Source organism: Heptranchias perlo, chromosome 39 (genome assembly GCF_035084215.1).
Source record: "Heptranchias perlo isolate sHepPer1 chromosome 39, sHepPer1.hap1, whole genome shotgun sequence".
Classification (NCBI taxonomy): Eukaryota; Metazoa; Chordata; class Chondrichthyes; order Hexanchiformes; family Hexanchidae; genus Heptranchias; species Heptranchias perlo.
Window position 1 is genome coordinate 13,189,212 of NC_090363.1, and position 27,248 is coordinate 13,216,459.

General features: G+C 52.9%; 1 protein-coding gene across 1 annotated transcript in view; it reads left to right on the top strand.

The window, feature by feature from the left end:
* The first annotated feature begins 7,468 nt into the window (after nt 1–7,468).
* The window catches only part of LOC137304944 (zinc-binding protein A33-like), a 30,752-nt gene continuing 10,972 nt past the window's right edge, over nt 7,469–27,248 (top strand). The window contains exons 1-3 of the mRNA XM_067973726.1: nt 7,469–7,863; nt 12,786–12,881; nt 20,491–20,724. Of these exons, the coding sequence (XP_067829827.1) occupies nt 7,645–7,863; nt 12,786–12,881; nt 20,491–20,724 (549 nt within the window). The 5' untranslated portion in view covers nt 7,469–7,644. The remainder of the gene's footprint in view (nt 7,864–12,785; nt 12,882–20,490; nt 20,725–27,248) is intronic.

A 27,248-nucleotide genomic window follows, 5' to 3' on the forward strand; every position in this document is an offset into this window, starting at 1 on the left:
CTCACACTCCCTCTCTCTGTCTCCCTGACTCACACTCCCCCTCTCTCTCACCCTGACTCACACTCCCTCCCCCTCTCTCTCTCCCTGACTCACACTCCCTCTCTCTCACCCTGACTCACACTCCCTCTCTCTCTCACCCTGACTCACACTCCCTCTCTCTCTCACCCTGACTCACACTCTCTCTCTCTCACCCTGACTCACACTCCCTCCCCCTCTCTCTCTCTGACTCACACTCCCTCTCTCTCTCTCCCTGACTCACACTCCCTCTCTCTCTCTCACCCTGACTCACACTCCCTCCCCCTCTCTCTCTCTGACTCACACTCCCTCTCTCTCTCACCCTGACTCACACTCCCTCTCTCTCTCTCCCTGACTCACACTCCCTCTCTCTCTCACCCTGACTCACACTCCCTCCCCCTCTCTCTCCCTGACTCACACTCCCTCTCTCTCTCACCCTGACTCACACTCCCTCTCTCTCTCACCCTGACTCACACTCCCTCCCCCTCTCTCTCCCTGACTCACACTCCCTCTCTCTCTCACCCTGACTCACACTCCCTCTCTCTCTCACCCTGACTCACACTCCCTCTCTCTCTCACCCTGACTCACACTCCCTCTCTCTCTCTCCCTGACTCACACTCCCTCTCTCTCTCACCCTGACTCACACTCCCTCTCTCTCTCCCCCTGACTCACACTCCCTCTCTCTCTCACCCTGACTCACACTCCCTCTCTCTCTCACCCTGACTCACACTCTCTCTCACCCTGACTCACACTCCCTCTCTCTCTCTCTCCCTGACTCACACTCCCTCTCTCTCTCACCCTGACTCACACTCCCTCCCCCTCTCTCACCCTGACTCACACTCCCTCTCTCTCTCACCCTGACTCACACTCCCTCCCTCTCTCTCCCTGACTCACACTCCCTCTCTCTCTCACCCTGACTCACACTCCCTCCCTCTCTCTCCCTGACTCACCCTTCCTCTCTCTCTCTCCCTGACTCACACTCCCTCTCTCTCTCACCCTGACTCACACTCCCTCCCCCTCTCTCTCCCTGACTCACACTCCCCCTCTCTCTCACCCTGACTCACACTCCCCCTCTCTCTCTCCCTGACTCACACTCCCCCTCTCTCTCACCCTGACTCACACTCCCTCTCTCTCTCCCACTGACTCACACTCCCCCTCTCTCTCCCTGACTCACACTCTCTCTCTCTCTCTCACCCTAACTCCCTCCCTCTCTCCCTTTTTCTCTCTCTCACACCCTCACCCTCTCACAGCCTCGCTCCCTCCCTCCCTCCCTCCCGCCCTTTGTTAATTATTGTGGATTTAGAATGGCCTCCGGCAGGTGCATTATGAGGGCCGCTGACGATGTAACGAGGTTTGTTCTATCCGATGGTTTAACCATCACCGACGGGGATTCTGGTGGATAAATGTTAGGACAACGCCCTTTGACCCCCAGTTCATCAGCGGCACTAACCTGATTCTAATAACAGAGTTCGCACCGGTGTTAAGACAAGGGTCAAAGGGGCAACTCACAGGGATCATTGGTCCACTGATATCACCAGTCGTCATTTCTGGACAGCTGTCCAAGTATCAGCAGCTCCATCAAGCAGAACAGCTGCACGGATTATTCAGGGAGCCCAGGCTGTTTCCAAGGGAACAGAACCCAAGCAAAGGATAAACACGAGAGGGCCTGAGCCACCCGTCCTGTCCCAGCAGTTGTTCCAGGCCGGTGATGACTAACAGAGTGGCCAGACTGCTTTGGAAATGTTACTGGTGTCGGGTGTCGGTGGGACCCCCAATCGGACTCTCCCCCCCCAACCCCGAGACATCCTCTCCTGCACTAAGCGGAGAGCGGCAGGCTCGGCACCTCCCCTGCATTTCTGTAGCACCTTTCACCACCCCAAAGCCAACAAAGTACTTTTGAAATGTAATCACTGTCGTAATGCAGGACAGCCAATTTGCGCACAGCAAGACCCCACAAACAGCCGTGCGATAATGACCAGTATTAGTTGGTTGAGGTCTAAATATTGGCCCAGGACACCCGGGGGAGAACTTCCTCGCTCTTCTTCGAAATAGTGGCCGTGGGGGATCTTTTACGTCCACCTGAGAGGGACAGACGGGGCCTCGGTTTAAGGTCTCCTCCAAAAAGACGGCACCTCTGACAGTGCAGCGCTCCCTCAGTCGTGCATTGGGAGTGTCGGCCTGCATTATGTGCTCAAGTCTCTGGAGTGGGGGCTCAGAAGCGAGTGTGTTACCCACTGAGCCGTGGCTGACACAACGTCATGAAAGGTATGTAGTCCCCACCACTTACACCGTCCCTGCCTATCCCGAGCACCCAGCCTATGTTGGGCAAATGACACAAACCATTTGCCAATACCGTTGAACTCAATTACAAAGGCCCCGCTTCTAACACATTAAGGTTATTTTGGCCAGTTCAATAAGCTCGTTAAAGTGAGATTAAGCGCTGTTAAATGTTCACCTGAGTGTTTCTCAGCGTTGCCCTCTCCTTTTATCTGCTCTTAATGCCTCAGGAACAGCTAACTGAAACAGCCCAAAGTCTCCACTTGCCGACTGCCTCCCTTGGTTGTTAACAGTTAACATTGCAAACAGCTTTCGGAAAGTTCGGGCACCTTAAAGCAGCTGTTTGCTAAATACAGATCCATTTAAATAAACCATTATCTGATTTTGGAACGAATTAACATCACGCAATGCAATCCCCCCCACTTAAGAAGATTAGGAACCCTAGATCCTCACCCCTTCAAAATCTTAGGCACTAGAGAGCGCGATGGATTTAATGCTCACCAAGTATAGCGGGCAAATCAAGTTTGGACAATCCCGCCCGCTATATGTGGTGAAGGCTGTATGTCAATGTACACCTATATATGTAACAACTTCATGAGATATATATATGAATGTACACCTATATATGTAGGAACATAGGAACAGGAGTAGGCCATTCAGCCCCTCGAGCCTGCTCCGCCATTTGGTAAGATCATGGCTAATCTGTGATCTAACTCCATATACCTGCCTTTGGCCCATAATCCCTTAATACCTTTGGTTGGCAAAAAGCTGTCTTTCTCAGATTTAAATTTAGCAATTGAGCTAATATCAATTGCCGTTAAAGAGGAAAGGTGACCGTTCTAACCCCAAGAAGTCCGACTGAACAGAAATTCAATTAAGCTGTTTGACAGAGTGGACATTTAGAATTCTGATGTAACTTACCTCATGAGTTATATCAGTGAATGTACACCTATATGTTTTTTTTAAATTCGTTCATGGGATGTGGGCGCCGCTGGCGAGGCCGGCATTTATTGCCCATCCCTAATTGCCCTTGAGAAGGTGGTGGTGAGCTGCCTTCTTGAACCGCTGCAGTCCGTGTGGTGAAGGTTCTCCCACAGTGCTGTTAGGAAGGGAGTTCCAGGATTTTGACCCAGTGGCGATGAAGGAACGGCGATATATTTCCAAGTCGGGATGTGTGACTTGGAGGGAAACGTGCAGGTGGTGTTGTTCCCATGTACCTGCTGCTCTTGAACTTCTAGGTGGTAGAGGTCGTGGGTTTGGGAGGTGCTGTCGAAGAAGCCTTGGCGAGTTGCTGCAGTGCATCCTGTGGATGGTACACACTGCAGCCACAGTCCGCCGGTGATGAAGGGAGTGAATGTTTAGGGCGGTGGATGGGGTGCCAATCAAGCCGGCTGCTTTGTCCTGGATGGTGTCGAGCTTCTTGAGTGTTGTTGGAGCTGCACTCATCCAGGCAAGTGGGGAGTATTCCATCACACTCCTGACTTGTGCCTTGTAGATGGTGGAAAGGCTTTGGGGAGTCAGGAGGTGAGTCACTCGCCGCAGAATACCCAGCCTCTGATGTGTAACTGTGTCCTGAGATGTATATGTGAAATACATGAGTGTCTAGTTATTGTTACCTTCCCTGGATCATACCATTCGATACAGGGCACCACGTGTTAACTCCCATTAGAGTGAGACGTTCAGACTGTTTAAGGGATGACTGACCTGCTGACCTGTCTATGGTAGGAATCAAGGTGTATCAATTGGTGGCAACAATGGGAGAAGAAAGTTACGCTGGTGATGAGGACAATAATAGTTTAAACGTGAATGGAATATCGACAGAAATATCTAAAAACACCAGATCAACAAAGAGTCTGAGATTGAGTTAGCGTGATTGGCAGCCGAGGAGAAATGCTTCCAGTCTGAGGCTGAGGAGGAAATCAAGGAAGGGCGTTCCAGCTAGAAATGTTACATAGGAACAGGAGTTGGTCATTCAGCCCCTCGAGCCTGTCCCGCCATTCACATGGCTGATCTGCACCTCAACTCCATCTACCCCCCCACTTTGCTCCCTGGAGGGATAAAACCAGTGTTCCACCCCATCCCGCAGGATTCCCGCCCGGCCAGTTAGGTTAAAATGACCCCTTCTGTACCCACCCTACCGAATGCCTTTATCATTTCGTTTGGAACACCCCCACTCAACCTTTAAATCGGAGGCTGGGGAGGAGCGACTGAAGCAGGAGGAGGAGCAGTGCAAGCACGAAGACCAGGAACGCAGGAAGGAAGAGAGGGAATGATGAAAATTTCAGGCCAACCAAGAGGACAGAGACTACGGCAGAGAATCACGCATCAGCGGCAAGTCCTGTAATTGGGGTGGGGGTGTTCAGGGCCCAGCATTTTATTACATAAAATCTTATTCCAAATTTAAAAGTGGGTGGGGGGGGGTGATATTGAAAGTTATTCGAATATTTGAATTATTAGCCGGTCAGCCCAAGTGGGACAAAATCAATGGGACGGCATACAGGGGATATCAATAAGTAAAGAAAATACTGGTAACATTCTCTCATCTCTAAAGGTATTTACGAATATATTCCTATGTGTCTAATCCATTCACAAAATAAATATGCGACTTATTCCTATGTGTGAAATTCATTCATAAAATAAATATGTGAATGTATTCCTGTAAGTACAAACCATTCATAAGATATATATGCAAATGTATTCCCATATGTACAATCCATTCATAAAATATCTAGATGAATGGATTCTTATATCTGTAATCCATTCATAAAATATATATGCAACTGTATAATTCATTCATAAGATATAGAATGGGAGTTGTGAAGATGACATCAAAAGAAGGGTTGGACGTGATTTTGCTGGTTTCGGAACATTAAGCAGGATATGGAAGGCTAAAAACAAAGTAAGAGTCTATGAATCGATGATTATCCCCATATTATTATACAGATCTGAGTGCTGGAACTGGAGAAAAGTTGAGGAATAAAAGATACCAACAGCAGAGATGAGTTGGTTGCGAGGAATACTGGGAGTATCCAGGATGCAAAGAATCAAGAACGATATAATAAGAACATGGGTTTTTGCTGTGAGCAGCGATCGATCAGCGTCCACAGTTCATTGGCTTGCCTTTGCCCGTGGACTGTCCATAAGCTTTTGCGCTGCAAATTCCTCTCATGGGGCTCTCAGTCCAGCGTGTCGCCCTCTACAGGTCACCTGGGACCCGTGTGAACGGGGTAAACAACTGTGTATCCCCTTAACAATCAGATCAAACCATCGCTAATAACAGCGCAGACTGAACCAGGAAGTGTAAGTTCGAATAGTGAATTCAATATCAAATCAGGTGCAGAAAGCACAATAAAGAGAGGGTAAGAAATATTGAATTAAGAGACAGAGGTAAAAGAGATGGAAAGAAAAAGTAACAAAAATTTTTTAAAAGTTTACATTTTTTTAAAAAAGTCCAAGAACAATTAAAACCTGAAGGAATGAAACTTGTAAAAGTTAATTTTCACTGTCAGAGAGGTTGTTTGGCAGTCATTAAGACTTATCACGCCGTTAGAAGACATGAAATGACTTGATGTCTCTTTTTTTTTTGGCGAGATTAACTCGTATCCGTCAGGAACCTCACACCGTTCCATTCCGTTCCGGGTTTCCGCGTTTAACTGCGGTCGCTGGGAGCCGCCGTCCGATTTGCTCAGAAATAACGGTGAGTGCTGTTAGCCTCGCCTCGTTATATCCACAGCAGAATCCGGCCCCAACGTGTATACAGAAGATCCAAGGAGGACGACAGCGATGGTTTGGGCATATTTCAAGAAAGGAAACAGCTAGAATACCTTTCATAGCCCAGCGTACAGAGGCACACGCAACACAAAGCCTAGGAAGGCCAAGCAAGCGCTGGATAGATAACGGGCCGGATTTGGCTGTAAAAATAACGGGGTGAGACTAACAGTGCTCACCGTTATTATGTGCAAATCAAACAGCGACTCTCGCCGACCGCACATCCGCAGTTAAACGCGGAAACCCGGCAGCTCCTGTCCGACGTGCTCCTCCAAAAGCTGTGCGGAAACAGCATCTCGCTGTCTGACATTGAACGGTGCGATTTGCCTGATAGATACGGACTAAACTCACCAAAAAAAGTCAAGTCATTTCAAGTCTAAGTATCCTTTTAACGATGTGGAGATGCCGGTGATGGACTGGGGTTGACAATTGTAAACAATTTTACAACACCAAGTTATAGTCCAGCAATTTTATTTTAAATTCACAAGCTTTCGGAGGCTTCCTCCTTCGTCAGGTGTTCACCTGACGAAGGAGGAAGCCTCCGAAAGCTTGTGAATTTAAAATAAAATTGCTGGACTATAACTTGGTGTTGTAAAATTGTTTACAATTATCCTTTTAACGGCATGGTAAGTCTTAATTGCTGCCATGCAACCTCTCTGGTGCTGAAAGTTAACGTTTACAAATGTGGAGTCTCATTCCATCAGATTTTAATTATTGTTGGAAATCAAAAAAAATGTAAATACTTTTTTTTAAAACTTTCTTTTTCTGTCTCAATCTTCCTTATTGTGCTTTCTATACTTGATTTGACATTGAATTCACTATTCGAACTTACATTTTTGGTTCTGACTGCCCTGTTATTGACAATGCTTCAGTCTGATCTGTTAGCAAGATACCCAGTTGCTTCCCATTTTCACGCAGGTCCTGGACGCCACTTGGAGGACACTGTGCTTTTTGGATTTCGAACTTACAGGAACTTGCCGTGCAAAAGCTCATAGAAAGTTCGTTTCCCACACACAGCAACGTCAGGCCCATTAAATGTCAAGAGTTACTTGTTCCAGAAAGGGATGCAGATGTTTAAAGTGTTCAGACCCAACAACAGTAGAGTGAACAGCCTCATCCTGTAGCTGCTGAGCTGATATGGAACGGAATCTAGAAGAATTCGCCTCAGTTCCAGAATTTTGTTTAAAAAACGGCAAATATAAAAAAAAATCTTGGCAGAAACATAGAAATCAGAGTCAATGATTTTACTTCAAGAGAAAATGGGATGGTGCAGACTGTGTGCCCAGGGACTGAGGGAGATGTTTGCTGTATCAGGTCACTGTAACAACAAACAGATAACACCAGCTGCCGCAGGGCGATCGGGTGACCCAGTTATAAATGTCAGTGAAAGGCAGCCTGATAGTAGCTCGCCGCACTCAGCTCGATCTCTGGACCAGGGGCGCACGTCCTCTCCCAACCTGCCTGGGACCCTCGGTGGAGCCGAAGATCTCGGCCTGTGTCTTAACCGTGTCTCGCCAAGCGCTGCAGGAGGTGCCAGACAGCGGCGGGGTGCCCGGGCTGCAGGAAAGAGCGGAAAGGCACGGGATGCCTCAGCCCGACCCAGCGCCGCCAAACGCGGGCGGGGAGGCTCCGGACTGGCCGGAGAAGGAAGGGAAGGGGAGTGTTTACTGCGAGGAGCACGGCGAAAAGCTGAAGCTGTATTGTACCGTGGACAGGAAGCCCTTGTGTCTGGTGTGCATCGATACAGAGACTCACAGGAATCACAACTTCAACCCCATCAGCGAGGCTGTTCGAACCTACAAGGTAGGGACTGGTTCACACGATGTATCTCATTACCGGTATCTGACTTTTCTTCCTAGAGTTGGACAGCCCTCCAATACACGGTCCCAGGGACCATCCCTCCAATACACGGTCCCAGGGACCATCCCTCCAATACACAGTCCCAGTGACCATCCCTCCAATACACGGTCCCAGTGACCATCCCTCCAATACACGGTCACAGTGACCATCCCTCCAATACACGGTCCCAGTGACCATCCCTCCAATACACGGTCCCAGTGACCATCCCTCCAATACACGGTCCCAGTGACCATCCCTCCAATACACGGTCCCAGTGACCATCCCTCCAATACACAGTCCCAGGGACCATCCCTCCAATACACGGTCACAGTGACCATCCCTCCAATACACGGTCCCAGTGACCATCCCTCCAATACACGGTCCCAGTGACCATCCCTCCAATACACGGTCCCAGGGACCATCCCTCCAATACACGGTCCCAGTGACCATCCCTCCAATACACGGTCCCAGTAACCATCCCTCCAATACACGGTCCCAGGGACCATCCCTCCAATACACGGTCCCAGTGACCATCCCTCCAATACACGGTCCCAGTGACCGTCCCTCCAATACACGGTCCCAGTGACCATCCCTCCAATACACGGTCCCAGTGACCATCCCTCCAATACACGGTCCCAGTGACCATCCCTCCAATACACGGTCCCAGTGACCATCCCTCCAATACATTGTCCCAGTTACCATCCCCTCGATTCATGGTCCAATGACCAGCACTGGATAGATACCCCGATGACCATCCCTTCGATAGATACCCCAGTTACCATCCCCTGGACAGATATCCCAGTGACCATCCCCTGGATAGATACCCCTGTGACCATCCCCTGGATAGATACCCCAGTGACCATCCCCTGGACAGATACCCCAGTGACCATCCCCTGGACAGATATCCCAGTGACCATTCCCTGGATCGATACCCCAGTTACCATCCCCTGGACAGATATCCCAGTGACCATCCCCTGGATAGATACCCCAGTGACCATCCCCTGGATAGATACCCCAGTGACCATCCCCTGGATAGATACCCCAGTGACCATCCCCTGGATAGATACCCCAGTGACCATTCCCTGGATAGGTACCCCAGTGACCATTCCCTCGATAGATACCCCAGTGACCAACCCCTGGATAGATACCCCAGTGACCATTCCCTGGATAGATACCCCAGTGACCATCCCCTGGATAGATACCCCAGTGACCATCCCCTGGATAGATACCCCAGTGACCATCCCCTGGATAGATACCCCAGTGACCATCCCCTGGATAGATATCCCAGTGACCATCCCCTGGATAGATACCCCAGTGACCATCCCCTGGATAGATACCCCAGTGACCAACCCCTGGATAGATATCCCAGTGACCATCCCCTGGATAGATATCCCAGTGACCATCCCCTCGATAGATACCCCAGTGACCATCCTCTGGATAGATACCCCAGTGACCATCCCCTGGATAGATATCCCAGTGACCATCCCCTCGATAGATACCCCTGTGACCATCCCCTGGATAGATACCCCAGTGACCATCCCCTGGATATATACCCCAGTGACCATCCCCTGGATAGATACCCCAGTGACCATCCCCTGGATAGATACCCCAGTGACCATCCCCTGGATAGATACGCCAGTGACTATCCACTGGATAGATACCCCAGTGACCATCCCCTGGATAGATACCCCAGTGACCAGCCCTGGATAGATACCCCAGTGACCATCCCCTCGATAGATACCCCAGTGACCATCCCCTGGATAGATACCCCAGTGACCATCCCCTCGATAGATACCCCAGTGACCATCCCCTCGATAGATACCCCAGTGACCATCCCCTGGATAGATACCCCAGTGACCATTCCCTGGATAGATACCCCAGTGACCATCCCCTGGATAGATACCCCAGTTACCATCCCCTCGATAGATACCCCAGTGACCATCCCCTGGATAGATACCCCAGTGTCCATCCCCTGGATAGATACCCCAGTGACCATCCCCTGGATAGATACCCCAGTGACCATCCCCTGGATAGATACCCCAGTGACCATCCCCTGGATAGATACCCCAGTGTCCATCCCCTGGATAGATACCCCTGTGACCATCCCCAGGATAGATCCCCCAGTGACCATCCCCAGGATAGATACCCCAGTGACCATCCCCAGGATAGATACCCCAGTGACCATCCTTCATGTCATGTATAAATTTCTTCCCCTTCCAGCTTCCGCTCCTCCCCGCCCGATTTTTCGTCCCCATTTTTGGGCCACTGCCCCGTGTGGCGAGTTTGCCTCACCAGACGACTGTAGGATGGGGGTGACCAGGTCTCACACACGTGTGAACAGCCCGTCCACCAACTCACACCCACTTTACCGCCGGTCCTCCAATGTGACACCTCCGTGTCTTTGTCGCCCTCTTGAATGCACTGGGCCAGTTCACTGCGCTGCAGTGCACCGTGTTGTGAATGCAGAATAGTGCAAGCCACGAGGACACTGACACAAGGGGGTCTGTCCGAGTGTGAAAATACCTGCCCCACCTTCCATGTGAAGCAGTACTGGTAACATCTGTGCAGGGCTTCCCCCTGAACTGCTCGCCAACAAACCCAGGGCAAGGCAGCACCATACACTGAGGTCACTCTGGGCTACACTCTCCCTGTAACCAATCGCCCTGGCCCCATAGATGTCAAAGTGTCTAAATCTTCCCTAATCCTTCCAATATCTCACTCAGGTGGCCATTTAAAAGACTTGCATTTATATAGCGCCTTTCACGACCTCAGGACGTCCCAAAGCGCTTTACATCCAGTGAAGTACTTTTGAAGTGTAGTCACTGTTGTAATGTGGGACACGCGGTATCCAATTTGTGCACAGCAAGATCCCGCAAACAGCAATTTGGTAATGACCAGATCAGTTTTTTTTAGTGCTGTTGGTTGAGGGATAAATATTGGCCACCGGAACGCCGGAGAGAACTCCCCTGCTCTTCTTCGAAATATTTATGGAATCATTTAAGTCCACCTAAGAGGGCAGACGGGGCCTCGGTTTAATGTCTCATTTGAAAGACGGCACCTCCGACAGTGCAGCACCTCCCTCAGTACTGGCACTGGATTACGTGCTCAAGTCTCTGAGTTGGACAGAATGCCGTGGCTGCCTCTGGCCGCAACCCCCACCCACCCCGCCAACAACTGGGCCTGCGGTCAGCTCACTCGGCACAGGCCGGGGGTTGACTGAAACTGGGGTCTCCCGACAGTGCATGACGGGTCGATCAGGATCTGAAAAGGTCAATGCTTCAGGTGGGACCCCCCAACCCACTCCTTCGAATGCCCCCGCCCCCTCTCCTGATCTGTACGACAGGCTCCCCACTGGTTAGCTCACCCCTTCGATCGGACACAATTAAGATCGGGGTAAATGTTACAACCAAAGGCTCCTGGTGTGGGGCTCTCACACAACAGCCATGCCTCGCGGGAACTGGGCTGTGGAGGTCTCCATCCCGCACGCCATCTCCATCCCTGACATCGTTCAGCCACAAGTGAGCCCCCGATCATGGGGCTGAATTCACAACACGTGCTCTCATCACACAGACTCCGCACCAGGGCCCCTCTTTAATAATCCAGGCTCAGGTCGTGGGTTCAGGTCCCACTCCAGAGACTCGAGCGCAAAATCCAGGCTGACACTCCCAGCGCAATTCTGAGGGAGTGCTGCACTGTCGGAGGCGCCGTCTTTCAGATGAGACGTTAAACCGAGGCCCCGTCTGCCCTCTCAGGTAAAAGATCTCATGGCCGCTATTTCGAAGAACATAAGAACATAAGAACATAAGAAATTGGAGCAGGAGTAGGCCAATCGGCCCCTCGAGCCTGCTCCGCCATTCAATAAGATCATGGCTGATCTGATCCCAACCACAAATCTAAAGAACACAAGAAGTCGGAGCAGGACCCGGCCACATAGCCCCTGGGCCCTCTCCGCCACCCACAGGGCATTGACCGATCCGAACTCAGCTTCATGTCCAATTTCCTGCCCGCTCCCCGTAACCCCTAATTCCCTTTACTTCTAGGAAACTGTCTATTTCTGTTTTAAATTTATTTAATGATGTAGCTTCCACAGCTTCCTGGGGCAGCAAATTCCACAGACCTACCACCCTCTGAGTGAAGAAGTTTCTCCTCATCTCAGTTTTGAAAGAGCAGCCCCTTATTCTAAGATTATGCCCCCTAGTTCTAGTTTCACCCATCTTTGGGAACATCCTTACTGCATCCACCCGATCAAGACCCTTCACAATCTTATATGTTTCAATAAGATCGCCTCTCATTCTTCTGAACTCCAATGAGTAGAGTTCCAATCTACTCAACCTCTCCTCATATGTCCGCCCCCTCATCCCCGGGATTAACCGAGTGAAGAGCAGGGGGGAGTTCTCCCCGGTCTCCTGACCAATATTTATCTCTCAACCAACACCTAAAAACAGACTATCTGGTCATTTATCTCATTGCTGTTTGTGGGATCTTGCTGTGCACAAATTGGCTGCTGCATTTCCTACATTACATCAGTGACTACTCTTCAAAAACTACTTCATTGGCTGTAAAGCGCTTTGGGATGTCCTAAGGTCATGAAAGGCGCTATATAAATGCAAGACTTTCTTTTGTGTACAGGGAGACTCAGGATACATCCCCGGTCTGTGTTACGTCAGCTGAGCTCGGCCTGACTCAGCACTCCTGCATTAAGGTAAGGGCATCATGGTGATGCCTTCCAAGGTTGGATATCCTGCCAACGCTCACTGTCTATGCTTCCGGAGGGCACCTGGGTGAGGTACCAGAGGGTGACTGGCACAGGAGGAACTATACCCGAGGGAGAGCGAGGTGCCAGCAGGAGAGGAAACGATTATTTAACAATTAACCTGTGATTACAGAATGAACTGAAAATCTCTCTAAACGCACTGAAGGAGAGGAAGGCAGCGTTTGTCGGGATTATGTACAACCAAGAACACAAGATCACAGCTCTCAAGGTGAGTTTACTATTCTGTTTCCCGAAACTGCTCTGTTGTGAATTTTCTGTTCATCAAGCTGAAGGATGTTAGTGCTGGGTCCAAAAAGGCAGTGTCAAACTCTCCCAGGGCAGGTACAGCACGGGTTAGATACAGAGTAAAGCTCCCTCTACACTGTCCCATCAAACACTCCCAGGGCAGGTACAGCACGGGTTAGATACAGAGTAAAGCTCCCTCTACACTGTCCCATCAAACACTCCCAGGGCAGGTACAGCACGGGTTAGATACAGAGTAAAGCTCCCTCTACACTGTCCCATCAAACACTCCCAGGGCAGGTACAGCCGGGGTTAGATACAGAGTAAAGCTCCCTCTACACTGTCCCATCAAACACTCCCAGGGCAGGTACAGCCGGGGTTAGATACAGAGTAAAGCCCCCTCTACACTGTCCCATCAAACACTCCCAGGGCAGGTACAGCCGGGGTTAGATACAGAGTAAAGCTCCCTCTACACTGTCCCATCAAACACTCCCAGGGCAGGTACAGCCGGGGTTAGATACAGAGTAAAGCTCCCTCTACACTGTCCCATCAAACACTCCCAGGGCAGGTACAGGGTTAGATACAGAGTAAAGCTCCCTCTACACTGTCCCATCAAACACTCCCAGGGCAGGTACAGCACGGGTTAGATACAGAGTAAAGCTCCCTCTACACTGTCCCATCAAACACTCCCAGGGCAGGTACAACACGGGTTAGATACAGAGTAAAGCTCCCTCTACACTGTCCCATCAAACACTCCCAGGGCAGGTACAGCACGGGTTAGATACAGAGTAAAGCTCCCTCTACACCGTCCCATCAAACACTCCCAGGGCAGGTACAGGGTTAGACACAGAGTAAAGCTCCCTCTACACTGTCCCATCAAACACTCCCAGGGCAGGTACAGCACGGGTTAGATACAGAGTAAAGCTCCCTCTACACTGTCCCATCAAACACTCCCAGGGCAGGTACAGCACGGGTTAGATACAGAGTAAAGCTCCCTCTACTCCAGGGCCCAATTTTTTCATCTCCCGAGCCACTCGGCTACTTTTCATGGACTCCGTTGGCCAAATATGTAAATCTGCAAACTACCACGACCATCTCCCTCTGGATAACGGGGAGCAAGACTGAGTCCAGCAACTTCTCCGACTCTTCCCCATTGAGGCCGACACTCTTCTTGCCCTCACTCCCCCTCCCCCCAGTACAGACTGACACTCCTCTCCCCTTCCCCCCCCGATTACAGACTGACACTCCTCTCCCCCTCCCCCCAGTACAGACAGACACTCCTCTCCCCCTCCCCCCAGTACAGACTGACACTCCTCTCCCCTTCCCCCCATTACAGACTGACACTCCTCCCCCCTCCCCCCAGTACAGACCGACACTCCTCTCCCCCTCCCCCCAGTACAGACTGACACTCCTCTCCCCTTCCCCCCCCGATTACAGACTGACACTCCTCTCCCCCTCCCCCCAGTACAGACCGACACTCCTCTCCCCCTCCCCCAAGTACAGACCGACACTCCTCTCCCCCTCCCACCAGTACAGACCGACACTCCTCTCCCCCTCCCCCCAGTACAGACTGACACTCCTCTCCCCCTCCCCCCAGTACAGACTGACACTCCTCTCCCCCTCCCCCCAGTGCAGACTGACACTCCTCTCCCCCTCCCCCCAGTACAGACTGACACTCCTCTCCCCCTCCCCCCAGTACAGACTGACACTCCTCTCCCCCTCCCCCCAGTACAGACTGACACTCCTCTCCCCCTCCCCCCAGTACAGACTGACACTCCTCTCCCCCTCCCCCAGTACAGACTGACACTCCTCTCCCCCTCCCCCAGTACAGACTGACACTCCTCTCCCCCTCCCCCAGTACAGACTGACACTCCTCTCCCCCTCCCCCAGTACAGACTGACACTCCTCTCCCCCTCCCCCCAGTACAGACTGACACTCCTCTCCCCCTCCCCCAGTACAGACTGACACTCCTCTCCCCCTCCCCCAGTACAGACTGACACTCCTCTCCCCCTCCCCCAGTACAGACTGACACTCCTCTCCCCCTCCCCCCAGTACAGACTGACACTCCTCTCCCCCTCCCCCAGTACAGACTGACACTCCTCTCCCCCTCCCCCCAGTACAGACTGACACTCCTCTCCCCCTCCCCCCAGTACAGACTGACACTCCTCTCCCCCTCCCCCCAGTACAGACTGACACTCCTCTCCCCTCCCCCAAGTACAGACTGACACTCCTCTCCCCCTCCCCCCAGTACAGACTGACACTCCTCTCCCCCTCCCCCCAGTACAGACTGACACTCCTCGCCCCCTCCCCCAGGACAGACTGACACTCCTCTCCCCCTCCCCCCAGTACAGACGGACACTCCTCTCCCCCTCCCCCCAGTACAGACTGACACTCCTCTCCCCCTCCCCCCAGTACAGACTGACACTCCTCTCCCCCTCCCCCCAGTACAGACCGACTCTCCTCTCTCCCTCCCCCAGTACAGACCGACACTCCTCTCCCCCTCCCCCCAGTACAGACTGACACTCCTCTCCCCCTCCCCCCAGTACAGACTGACACTCCTCTCCCCCTCCCCCCATTACAGACTGACACTCCTCTCCCCCTCCCCCCATTACAGACTGACACTCCTCTCCCCCTCCCCCCAGTACAGACTGACACTCCTCTCCCCCTCCCCCCAGTACAGACTGACACTCCTCTCCCCCTCCCCCCATTACAGACTGACACTCCTCTCCCCCTCCCCCCAGTACAGACTGACACTCCTCTCCCCCTCCCCCCAGTACAGACTGACACTCCTCGCCCCCTCCCCCAGGACAGACTGACACTCCTCGCCCCCTCCCCCAGTACAGACTGACACTCCTCTCCCCCTCCCCCCAGTACAGACTGACACTCCTCTCCCCCTCCCCCCATTACAGACTGACACTCCTCTCCCCCTCCCCCCAGTACAGACTGACACTCCTCTCCCCCTCCCCCCAGTACAGACTGACACTCCTCTCCCCCTCCCCCCAGTACAGACTGACACTCCTCTCCCCCTCCCCCCAGTACAGACTGACACTCCTCTCCCCCTCCCCCCAGTACAGACGGACACTCCTCTCCCCCTCCCCCCAGTACAGACTGACACTCCTCTCCCCCTCCCCCCAGTACCGACTGACACTCCTCTCCCCCTCCCCCCAGTACAGACCGACTCTCCTCTCCCCTCCCCCAGTACCGACTGACACTCCTCTCCCCCTCCCCCCAGTACAGACCGACTCTCCTCTCCCCCTCCCCCCAGTACAGACTGACACTCCTCTCCCCTCCCCCCAGTACAGACTGACACTCCTCGCCCCCTCCCCCAGTACAGACTGACACTCCTCTCCCCTCCCCCAGTACAGACCGACACTCCTCTCCCCCTCCCCCCAGTGCAGACTGACACTCCTCGCCCCCTCCCCCAGTACAGACTGACACTCCTCTCCCCTCCCCCAGTACAGACCGACACTCCTCTCCCCCTCCCCCAGTACAGACTGACACTCCTCTCCCCCTCCCCCCAGTACAGACTGACACTCCTCTCCCCCTCCCCCAGTACAGACTGACACTCCTCTCCCCCTCCCCCCAGTACAGACTGACACTCCTCGCCCCCTCCCCCAGGACAGACAGACACTCCTCTCCCCCTCCCCCCAGTACAGACTGACACTCCTCTCCCCCTCCCCCCAGTACAGACTGACACTCCTCTCCCCCTCCCCCCAGTACAGACTGACACTCCTCCCCCTCCCCCCATTACAGGCAGACACTCTTCTCCCCCTCCCCCAGTACAGACCGACACTCCTCTCCCCCTCCCCCCAGTACAGACTGACACTCCTCCCCCTCCCCCCATTACAGGCAGACACTCCTCTCCCCCTCCCCCCATTACAGGCAGACACTCCTCTCCCCCTCCCCCAGTACAGACTGACACTCCTCTCCCCCTCCCCCCAGTACAGACTGACACTCCTCTCCCCCTCCCCCCAGTACAGACCGACTCTCCTCTCCCCCTCCCCCAGTACAGACTGACACTCCTCCCCCTCCCCCCATTACAGACCGACTCTCCTCTCCCCCTCCCCCCAGTACAGACCGACTCTCCTCTCCCCCTCCCCCAGTACAGACTGACACTCCTCCCCCCTCCCCCCATTACAGGCAGACACTCCTCCCCCCTCCCCCCATTACAGACTGACACTCCTCCCCCTCCCCCCATTACAGACAGACACTCCTCTCCCCCTCCCCCCATTACAGGCAGACACTCCTCTCCCCCCCCCCATTACAGACTGACACTCCTCTCCCCCCCCATTACAGACTGACACTCCTCTCCCCCTCCCCCCAATACAAACTGACACTCCTCTCCCCCTCCCCCCAATACAGACTGACACTCCTCTCCCCCTCCCCCCAGTACAGACTGACACTCCTCTCCCCCTCCCCCAGTACAGACCGACACTCCTCTCCCCCTCCCCCCAGTACAGACCGACACTCCTCTCCCCCTCCCCCCAGTACAGACCGACACTCCTCTCCCCCTCCCCCCAGTACAGACTGACACTCCTCCCCCTCCCCCCATTACAGGCAGACACTCCTCTCCCCCTCCCCCAGTACAGACTGACACTCCTCTCCCCCTCCCCCCAGTACAGACCGACACTCCTCTCCCCCTCCCCCCAGTACAGACTGACACTCCTCCCCCTCCCCCCATTACAGGCAGACACTCCTCTCCCCCTCCCCCAGTACAGACCGACACTCCTCTCCCCCTCCCCCCAGTACAGACTGACACTCCTCCCCCTCCCCCCAGTACAGGCAGACACTCCTCTCCCCCTCCCCCAGTACAGACTGACACTCCTCCCCCCTCCCCCCATTACAGGCAGACACTCCTCTCCACCCCCTCCCCCCAGTACAGACTGACACTCCTCCCCCTCCCCCCATTACAGGCAGACACTCCTCTCCCCCTCCCCCAGTACAGACTGACACTCCTCTCCCCCTCCCCCAGTACAGACTGACACTCCTCTCCCCCTCCCCCCATTACAGACCGACACTCCTCTCCCCCTCCCCCAGTACAGACAGACACTCCTCTCCCCCTCCCCCCAGTACAGACCGACACTCCTCTCCCCCTCCCCCCAGTACAGACAGACACTCCTCTCCCCCTCCCCCCAGTACAGACCGACACTCCTCTCCCCCTCCCCCCATTACAGACCGACACTCCTCTCCCCCTCCCCCAGTACAGACAGACACTCCTCTCCCCCTCCCCCCAGTACAGACCGACACTCCTCTCCCCCTCCCCCCAGTACAGACAGACACTCCTCTCCCCCTCCCCCCAATACAGACAGACACTCCTCTCCCCCTCCCCCCAGTACAGACTGACACTCCTCTCCCCCTCCCCCCATTACGGACCGACACTCCTCTCCCCCTCCCCCCAGTACAGACTGACACTCCTCTCCCCCTCCCCCCAGTACAGACTGACACTCCTCTCCCCCTCCCCCCATTACGGACCGACACTCCTCTCCCCCTCCCCCCAGTACAGACCGACACTCCTCTCCCCCTCCCCCCAGTACAGACCGACTCTCCTCTCCCCCTCCCCCCAGTGCAGACTGACACTCCTCTCCCCCTCCCCCCAGTACGGACCAACACTCCTCTCCCCCTCCCCCCAGTGCAGACTGACACTCCTCTCCCCCTCCCCCCAGTACGGACCAACACTCCTCTCCCCCTCCCCCCAGTGCAGACTGACACTCCTCTCCCCCTCCCCCCAGTACAGACCGACACTCCTCTCCCCCTCCCCCCAGTGCAGACTGACACTCCTCTCCCCCTCCCCCCAGTGCAGACTGACACTCTTCTCCCCCTCCCCCCAGTACGGACTGACACTACTCTCCCCCTCCCCCCAGTACGGACTGACACTCCTCTCCCCCTCCCCCCAGTGCAGACTGACACTCCTCTCCCCCTCCCCCCAGTGCAAACTGACACTCCTCTCCCCCTCCCCCCAGTACAGACTGACACTCCTCTCCCCCTCCCCCCAGTACAGACCGACACTCCTCTCCCCTCCCCCCAGTACAGACTGACACTCCTCTCCCCCTCCCCCCAGTACGGACTGACTCTCCTCTCCCCCTCCCCCCAGTACAGACTGACACTCCTCTCCCCCTCCCCCCAGTGCAGACCGACACTCCTCTCCCCCTCCCCCCAGTACAGACTGACACTCCTCTCCCCCTCCCCCCAGTGCAGACAGACACTCCTCTCCCCCTCCCCCCAGTACAGACTGACACTCCTCTCCCCTTCCCCCCAGTGCAGACTGACTCTCTCTGACCATCTCTGCACATTGTGTGTGGGAATTCTTGTCCTCACTGTGCTCAAACCCTTCGAACCGCTGGGACCTGGAAGCAGTGACGATGTTTGGGATCGAGCTGTCTGCGGCCCTCATAACTCGAGCCGGTGGGTTTAACCCAACGTCGCAGTCCGTGGTTTCCCACCAGAGTTCGACTCTCTCCCAGCACAGGCCTGTGCAGGGGGCTTCCTACCGCCCCAGGGTGACCAGTTCTCATTTCCCACCCCCTGTGCTCATTCTGAGCAAGGCTGACAATTTAGTGCGAAATTCGAGCAGTTTTCCACGCAGGGGTCGCTGGGAATTGGGTTGGTGCTGCCTGACCCATTTCAAATAACGCCCAGATAAGAGGAGATGTCCATCGCAGCACTCTGGGTGGGAGTTGAACCAAAGTCCCAGAGGTTAATGGTCAGTGTCTGACCCACTGCACCACCCAGTACCGGAGGTGAAAGGTCAGCGTCTGACCCACTGCACCGACCAGTACTGGAGGTGAAAGGTCGGTATCTGACCCACTGCACCACCCAGTACCGGAGGTGAAAGGCCAGTGTCTGACCCACTGCAACACGCAGTCCCAGAGGTGAAAGGTCAGTATCTGACCCACTGCACCACCCACTACCAGAGGTGAAAGGTCAGTATCTGACCCACTGCACCACCCGGTCCCGGAGGTGAAAGGTCAGTGTCTGACCCACTGCACCACCCAGTCCCGGAGGTGAAAGGTCAGTACCTGACCCACTGCACCACCCACTACCAGAGGTGAAAGGTCAGTATCTGACCCACTGCACCACCCAGTACCGGAGGTGAAAGGTCAGTGTCTGACTGTACTGCACCACCCAGTCCCAGAGGTGAAAGGTCTGTATTTTACCCACTGCATCACCCAGTCCCAGAGGTGAAAGGTCAATGTCTGACCTACTGCACCACCCAGTCCCAGAGGTGAAAGGTCAGAGTCTGACCCACTGCACCACCCAGTCCCAGAGGTGAAAGGTCAGAGTCTGACCCGCTGCGCCACCCAGTCCCAGAGGTGAAAGGTCAGAGTCTGACCCGCTGCGCCACCCAGTCCCAGAGGTGAAAGGTCAGAGTCTGACCCGCTGCACCACCCAGTCCCAGAGGTGAAAGGTCAGTATCTGACCCGTTGCATCACCCAGTCCCAGAGGTGAAAGGTCAATGTCTGACCTACTGCACCCAGTACAGAGGTGAAAGGCCAGTGTCTATCTCAGTGCGACCCCACTGCTCAATCCACTACCCCTCCCCCTCCCTGTATTCAGCACCCTCTCCCTTGGCTGATTTCAACTTTCTGCTTCTGAAGGAGACGATTGAGAATCTGACCCAACACGTCTCGGAGGAGTTTGTGAAAATGCACCAGTTCCTGGACGAGAGAGAGCGGAACCTGAAGAAGGAGTTGGGGGAGCACACGAGCGGCTTGCTGCGACCATTGGAAGAAAACCTGCGGGACATCCAGCGAGCCCTGATCTCCATTCAGAAGGACATCATACACTGCCAGGCCACCGCCAATCAATGGGACAGCCTACAGTTCCTACAGGTAACGGTGGGTGGAGGGGGAGGAGTCGCCAACTCTGGTCGGACATATTCCTGGAGGTTTGATCACACGACCTCCGGCTTCCGACCGTCCCGGCCGGTCAAACAGCTTTTGTTTTTCAACCTTCTCCAGTATTTTTATAATTATTAAAGGAAAATGGCCAATACACCATTTTTGTCTGTTGCCCATATTGACTTTTCTCCCAGGCGATTAATCTTTAATTCCTGGAGACTCCAGGGCAATCCGGGAGGGTTGGCGACCCCCGTAACAAGGGGCAGGCTGAGGAAGAGGCCTTGGAGGAGCTGAGAACATCCTGTCATTTTGCCAGTGAGAACAACTTGGTTTGCAGGAGAGGGGTCGCTCTCCCATTGAGCTACATCGAGTCTACAGCAAAGAAACAGGCCATTCGGCCCAACTGGTCCGTGCTGGTGTTTATGCTCCACACGAGCTGGTCCGTGCTGGTGTTTGTGCTCCACACGAGCCTCCTCCCTCCCTACTTCATCTAATCCTATCAGCATATCCTTCTATTCCTTTCTCCCTCATGTGTTTATCTAGCTTGCCCTTAAATGCATTTATGCTATTCGCCTCAACTATTCCTTGTGGTAGCGACTTAACGTAAGAACATAAGAAATAGGAGCAGGAGTAGGCCATACGGCCCCTCGGCCATTTAAGACCGAGATGAGGAGAAATTTCTTCACTCAGAGGGTTGTGAATCTTTAGAATTCTCTACCCCAGAGGGCTGTGGATGCTCAGTCATCGAATATATTCAAAGCTGAGATCGATAGATTTTTGGACTCTAGGGGAATCAAGGGATATGGGGATCAGGCAGGAACATAGGAAAATAGGAACAGGAGGAGGCCATTCAGCCCCTCGTGCCTGCTCCGCCATTTGATAAGATCATGGCTGGTCTGTGATCTAACTCCATATACCTGCCTTTGGCCCATATCCCTTAATACCTTTGGTTGCCAAAAAGCTATCTATCTCAGATTTAAATTTGAGCTAGTATCAATTGCCGTTTGCAGAAGAGAGTTCCAAACTTCTACCACCCTTTGTGTGTAGAAATGTTTTCTAATCTCACTCCTGAAAGGTCTGGCTCTAATTTTTAGACTGTGCCCCCTACTCCTAGAATCCCCAACCAGCGGAAATAGTTTCTCTCTATCCACCCTATCTGTTCCCCTTAATATCTTACAAACTTCGATCAGATCACCCCTTAACCTTCTAAATTCTAGAGAATACAACCCCAATTTGCGTAATCTCTCCTCAAAGTGGAAAGTGGAGTTGAGGTTGAAGATCAGTCATGATCTGTCTGAATGGCGGAGCAGGCTCGAGGGGCCGTATGGCCGACTCCTGTTTCTCATGTTCCGCCATTCAATTTTTCCTCATCTCAGTCCGAAATGTCCGCCCCCTTATCCTGAGATTATGACCCCTAGTTCTAGACTCTCCAGCCATGGGAAACAGCCTCTCAGATGTTCATCTTCTCTCACTTACCGCCATAGTCCATAATGTCGGTGCAATGCGGATTGGGAAGACCGGGGCTCACCGACGGGAAGGAAACTGCTGCTTTGGTCCTCACCAGGAGGGCCTCGGCCCCACAGCTGGAGTCCTTCCCTGAAACAAAACTAAATCGACATGACAGATATTTCACGTCCGAACACATAAATATTTGTTACTTATATTAATGATTTGGATGAGAATTTAGGAGGCATGGTTAGTAAGTTTGCAGATGACACCAAGATTGGTGGCATTGTGGACAGTGAAGAAGGTTATCTAGGATTGCAACGGGATCTTGATAAATTGGGCCAGTGGGCCGACGAATGGCAGATGGAGTTTAATTTAGATAAATGTGAGGTGATGCATTTTGGTAGATCGAATCGGGCCAGGACCTACTCCGTTAATGGTAGGGCGTTGGGGAGAGTTATAGAACAAAGAGATCTCGGAGTACAGGTTCATAGCTCCTTGAAAGTGGAGTCACAGGTGGATAGGGTGGTGAAGAAGGCTTTCGGCATGCTTGGTTTCATTGGTCAGAACATTGAATACAGGAGTTGGGATGTCTTGTTGAAGTTGTACAAGACATTAGTAAGGCCACACTTGGAATACTGTGTACAGTTCTGGTCACCCTATTATAGAAAGGATATTATTAAACTAGAAAGAGTGCAGAAAAGATTTACTAGGATGCTACCGGGACTTGATGGTTTGATTTATAGGGAGAGGTTGGATAGACTGAGACTTTTTTCCCTGGAGAGTAGGAGGTTTAGGGGTGATCTTATAGAAGTCTATAAAATAATGAGGGGCATAGATAAGGTAGATAGTCAAAATCTTTTCCCAAAGGTAGGGGAGTCTATAACGAGGGGGCATAGATTTAAGGTGAGAGGGGAGAGATACAAAAGGGTCCAGAGGGGCAATTTTTTCACTCAAAGGGTGGTGAGTGTCTGGAACGAGCTGCCAGAGGCAGTAGTAGAGGTGGGTACAATTTTGTCTTTTAAAAAGCATTTGGACAGTTACATGGGTAAGATGGGTATAGAGGGATATGGGCCAAGTGCAGGCAATTGGGACTAGCTTAGTGGTATAAACTGGGCGACATGGACATGTTGGGCCGAAGGGCCTGTTTCCATGTTGTAAACTTCTGGAGCACAAAATCTAGGCTGACGCTCCCAATACTGAGGGAGGTGCTGCACTGACGGAGACACTGTCTTTCGGATGAGATGTCAAACCGAGGCCTCGTCTGCCCTTCTCAGGTGGACTTAAAAGATCCCACGTCCACTATTTCACAGAAGAGCGGCGGAGGTGTCCTGGGGCCAATATTTATCCCTCAACCAACATCACTTAAAACAGTTTGTCTGGTCATAATCACATTGCTGTTTGTGGGATCTTGCTGTGTGCAAATAGGCTGCTGCATTTCCTACATTACAACAGTGACTACTCACAGAATCATACCTTTCAGCCAACGTCCCAGACTCTTCCATCACCATCCCTGGGTATGTCCTGTCCCACCGGCAGGACAGACCCACCAGAGGTGGCGGTACAGTGATATACAGTCAGGAGGGAGTGGCCCTGGGAGTCCTCAACATTGACTCTGGACCCCATGAAATCTCATGGCATCAGGTCAAACATGGGCAAGGAAACCTCCTGCTGATTACCACCGACCGCCATCCCTCAGCTGATGAATCAGTCCTCCTCCATGTTGAGCACCACTTGGAGGAAGCACTGAGGGTAGCAAGGGCACAGAATGTCCATCACCAAGAATGCCTCGGTAGCACCACTACTGACCGAGCTGGCCGAGTCCTGAAGGACATAGCTGCCAGACTGGGCCTGCGGCAGGTGGTGAGCGAACCAACACGAGGGAAAAACCTACTTGACCTCATCCTCACCAATCTACCTGTCGCAGATGCACCTGTCCATGACAGTATTGGTAGGAGTGACCACCGCACAGTCCTCGTGGAGACAAAGTCCCGTCTTCACACTGAGGACACCATCCAACGTGTTGTGTGGCACTATCACCGTGCTAAATGGGATAGATTCAGAACAGATCTGGCAGCTCAAAACTGGGCATCCATGAGGCACTGTGGGCCATCAGTAGCAGCAGAATTGTATTCCAGCACAATCTGTAACCTCATGGCCCGGCATATTCCTCACTCTACCATTACCAACAAGCTGGGGATCAACCCTGGTTCAATGAGGAGTGCAGAAGAGCATGCCAGGAGCAGCACCAGGCGTACCTAAAAATGAGGTGCCAACCTGGTGAAGCTACAACTCAGGACTACATGCATGCTAAACAGCGGAAGCAACATGCTGTAGACAGAGCTAAGCGATTCCACAAACAATGGATCAGATCAAAGCTCTGCAGTCCTGCCACATCCAGTCGTGAATGGTGGTGGACAATTAAACAACTAACGGGAGGAGGAAGCTCTGTAAACATCCCCATCCTCAATGATGGCAGAGTCCAGCACGTGAATGCAAAAGACAAGGCTGAAGCGTTTGCAACCATCTTCAGCCAGAAGTGCCGAGTGGATGATCCATCTCGGCCTCCTCCCAATATCCCCACTATCACAGAAGCCAGTCTTCAGCCAATTTGATTCACTCCACGTGATATCAAGAAACGTCTGAGTGTACTGGATACAGCAAAGGCTATGGGCCCCGACAACATCCCAGCTGTAGTGCTGAAGACTTGTTCTCCAGAACGAGCCACACCTCTAGCCAAACTGTTCCAGTACAGCTACAACACTGGCATCTACCCGACAATATGGAAAATTGCCCAGGTATGTGCTGTCCACAAAAAGCAGGACAAATCCAATCCGGCCAATTACCGCCCCATCAGTCTACTCTCAATCATCAGCAAAGTGATGGAAGGTGTCATCGACAGTGCTATCAAGCAGCACTTACTCACAAATAACCTGCTCACCGATGCTCAGTTTGGGTTCCGCCAGGACCACTCGGCTCCAGACCTCATTACAGCCTTGGTCCAAACATGGACAAAAGAGCTGAATTCCAGAGGTGAGGTGAGAGTGACTGCCGTTGACATCAAGGCAGCATTTGAACGAGTGTGGCACCAAGGAGCCCTAGTAAAATTGAAGTCAATGGGAATCAGGGGGAAAACTCTCCAGTGGCTGGAGTCATACCTAGCACAAAGGAAGATGGTAGTGGTTGTTGGAGGCCAATCATCTCAGCCCCAGGACATTGCTGCAGGAGTTTCTCGGGGCAGTGTCTTCGGCCCAACCATCTTCAGCTGCTTCATCAATGACCTTCCCTCCATCATAAGGTCAGAAATGGGGATGTTCGCTGATGATTGCACAGTGTTCAGTTCCTTTCGCAACCCCTCAGATAATGAAGCAGTCTGAGCCCGCATCCCGCATTCAGCAAGACCTGGACAACATCCAGGCTTGGGCTCATAAGTGGCAAGTAACATTCACGCCAGACAAATGCTAGGCAATGACCATCTCCAACATGAGAGAGTCCAACCACCTCCCCTTGACATTCAACGGCATTACCATCGCCGAATCCCCCACCATCAACATCCTGGGGGTCACCATTGACCAGAAGCTTAACTGGACCAGCCATATAAATACTGTGGCTACAAGAGCAGGTCAGAGGCTGGGTATTCTGCGGCGAGTGACTCGCCTCCTGACTCCTCAAAGCCTTTCCACCATCTACAAGGCACAAGTCAGGAGTGTGATGGAATACTCTCCACTTGCCTGGATGAGTACAGCTCCAACAACACTCAAGAAGCTCGACTCCATCCAGGACAAAGCAGCCCGCTTGATTGGCACCCCATCCACCACCCTAAACATTCACTCCCTTCACCACTGGCGCACCGTGGCTGCAGTGTGTACCATCCACAGGATGCACTGCAGCAACTCGCCAAGGCTTCTTCGACAGCACCTCCCAAACCCATGACCTCTACCACCTAGAAGGACAAGAGCAGCAGGCACATGGGAACAACACCACCTGCACGTTCCCCTCCAAGTCACACACCATCCCGACTTGGAAATATATCGCCGTTCCTTCATCATCGCTGGGTCAAAATCCTGGAACTCCCTTCCTAACAGCACTGTGGGAGAACCTTCACCACACGGACTGCAGCGGTTCAAGAAGGCGGCTCACCACCACCTTCTCAAGGGCAATTAGGGATGGGCAATAAATGCCGGCCTCGCCAGCGACGCCCACATCCCATGAACGAATTAAAAATAAGATGGAGTTGAGGTACAGATCACCCATGATTTAATTGAATAGCGGAACAGGCTCGAGGGGCTGAATGGCCGACTCCTGTTCCTATGTTTGCTCATCCCATTCCCCCGCCCTCTCATTACAGCCCTTTTAACTGAGGGGAATCATTTACTGGCTGCAGGGAGGGGCAATGGATGTGCCCAGTGTCTATTTTAAAGTTGTCCTAGCACTGATACTCAACTAAGCACAGACAGTTTTCCAGCTAGAGATGCCATAAAACCTTATTCTGGGGAGTGCCACTCGAAACTCAGAGTGATCAGTTCCTCTGTTTCGGGAGATGAGGGGGTTAATTTTTTGTCGCTGGCTTCTTCTTTGACCGCTTCTTGTGGTCTAAAAATCGTGATACCGCCTGTGCCTTTATATCTTTTTTTCCAAGTTTGTTGCTGAGTGGAAGATCCTAGATTCTAAGGCCCAGCAGACAACTGCCTTATCGTTAACCTTGTTTTTATCTCTCGTTGTTAGCAGTCAGTGTCCTTCGAAAGTACACAGTCTTTCTCAGGGCATAACAAGATCGGTGATACCTTTTGAATTTGGTCAAGGTATTTCGGTCAAGTTCCCATCGGCCTTTGCTCCATTGGCGTTTCCATACAATTTGGGATCGACAGGTAGCCTCTCGATCCCAAATTAGCCCACCTGGAATTTTGTCTCAATTGTATTGGCTGCATATGAGTTATCCTTCATTTCCTGCTTGACCAAATGATGCTTTTTGACCGAATAGTCACCCTGCTAATCCAAGGTTTCAAGCCCATTGCTTTCCCCGTCTCGCTGTTCCCGAGCGAGCGTCGCCCCGGACAGTTCCCGCTCGA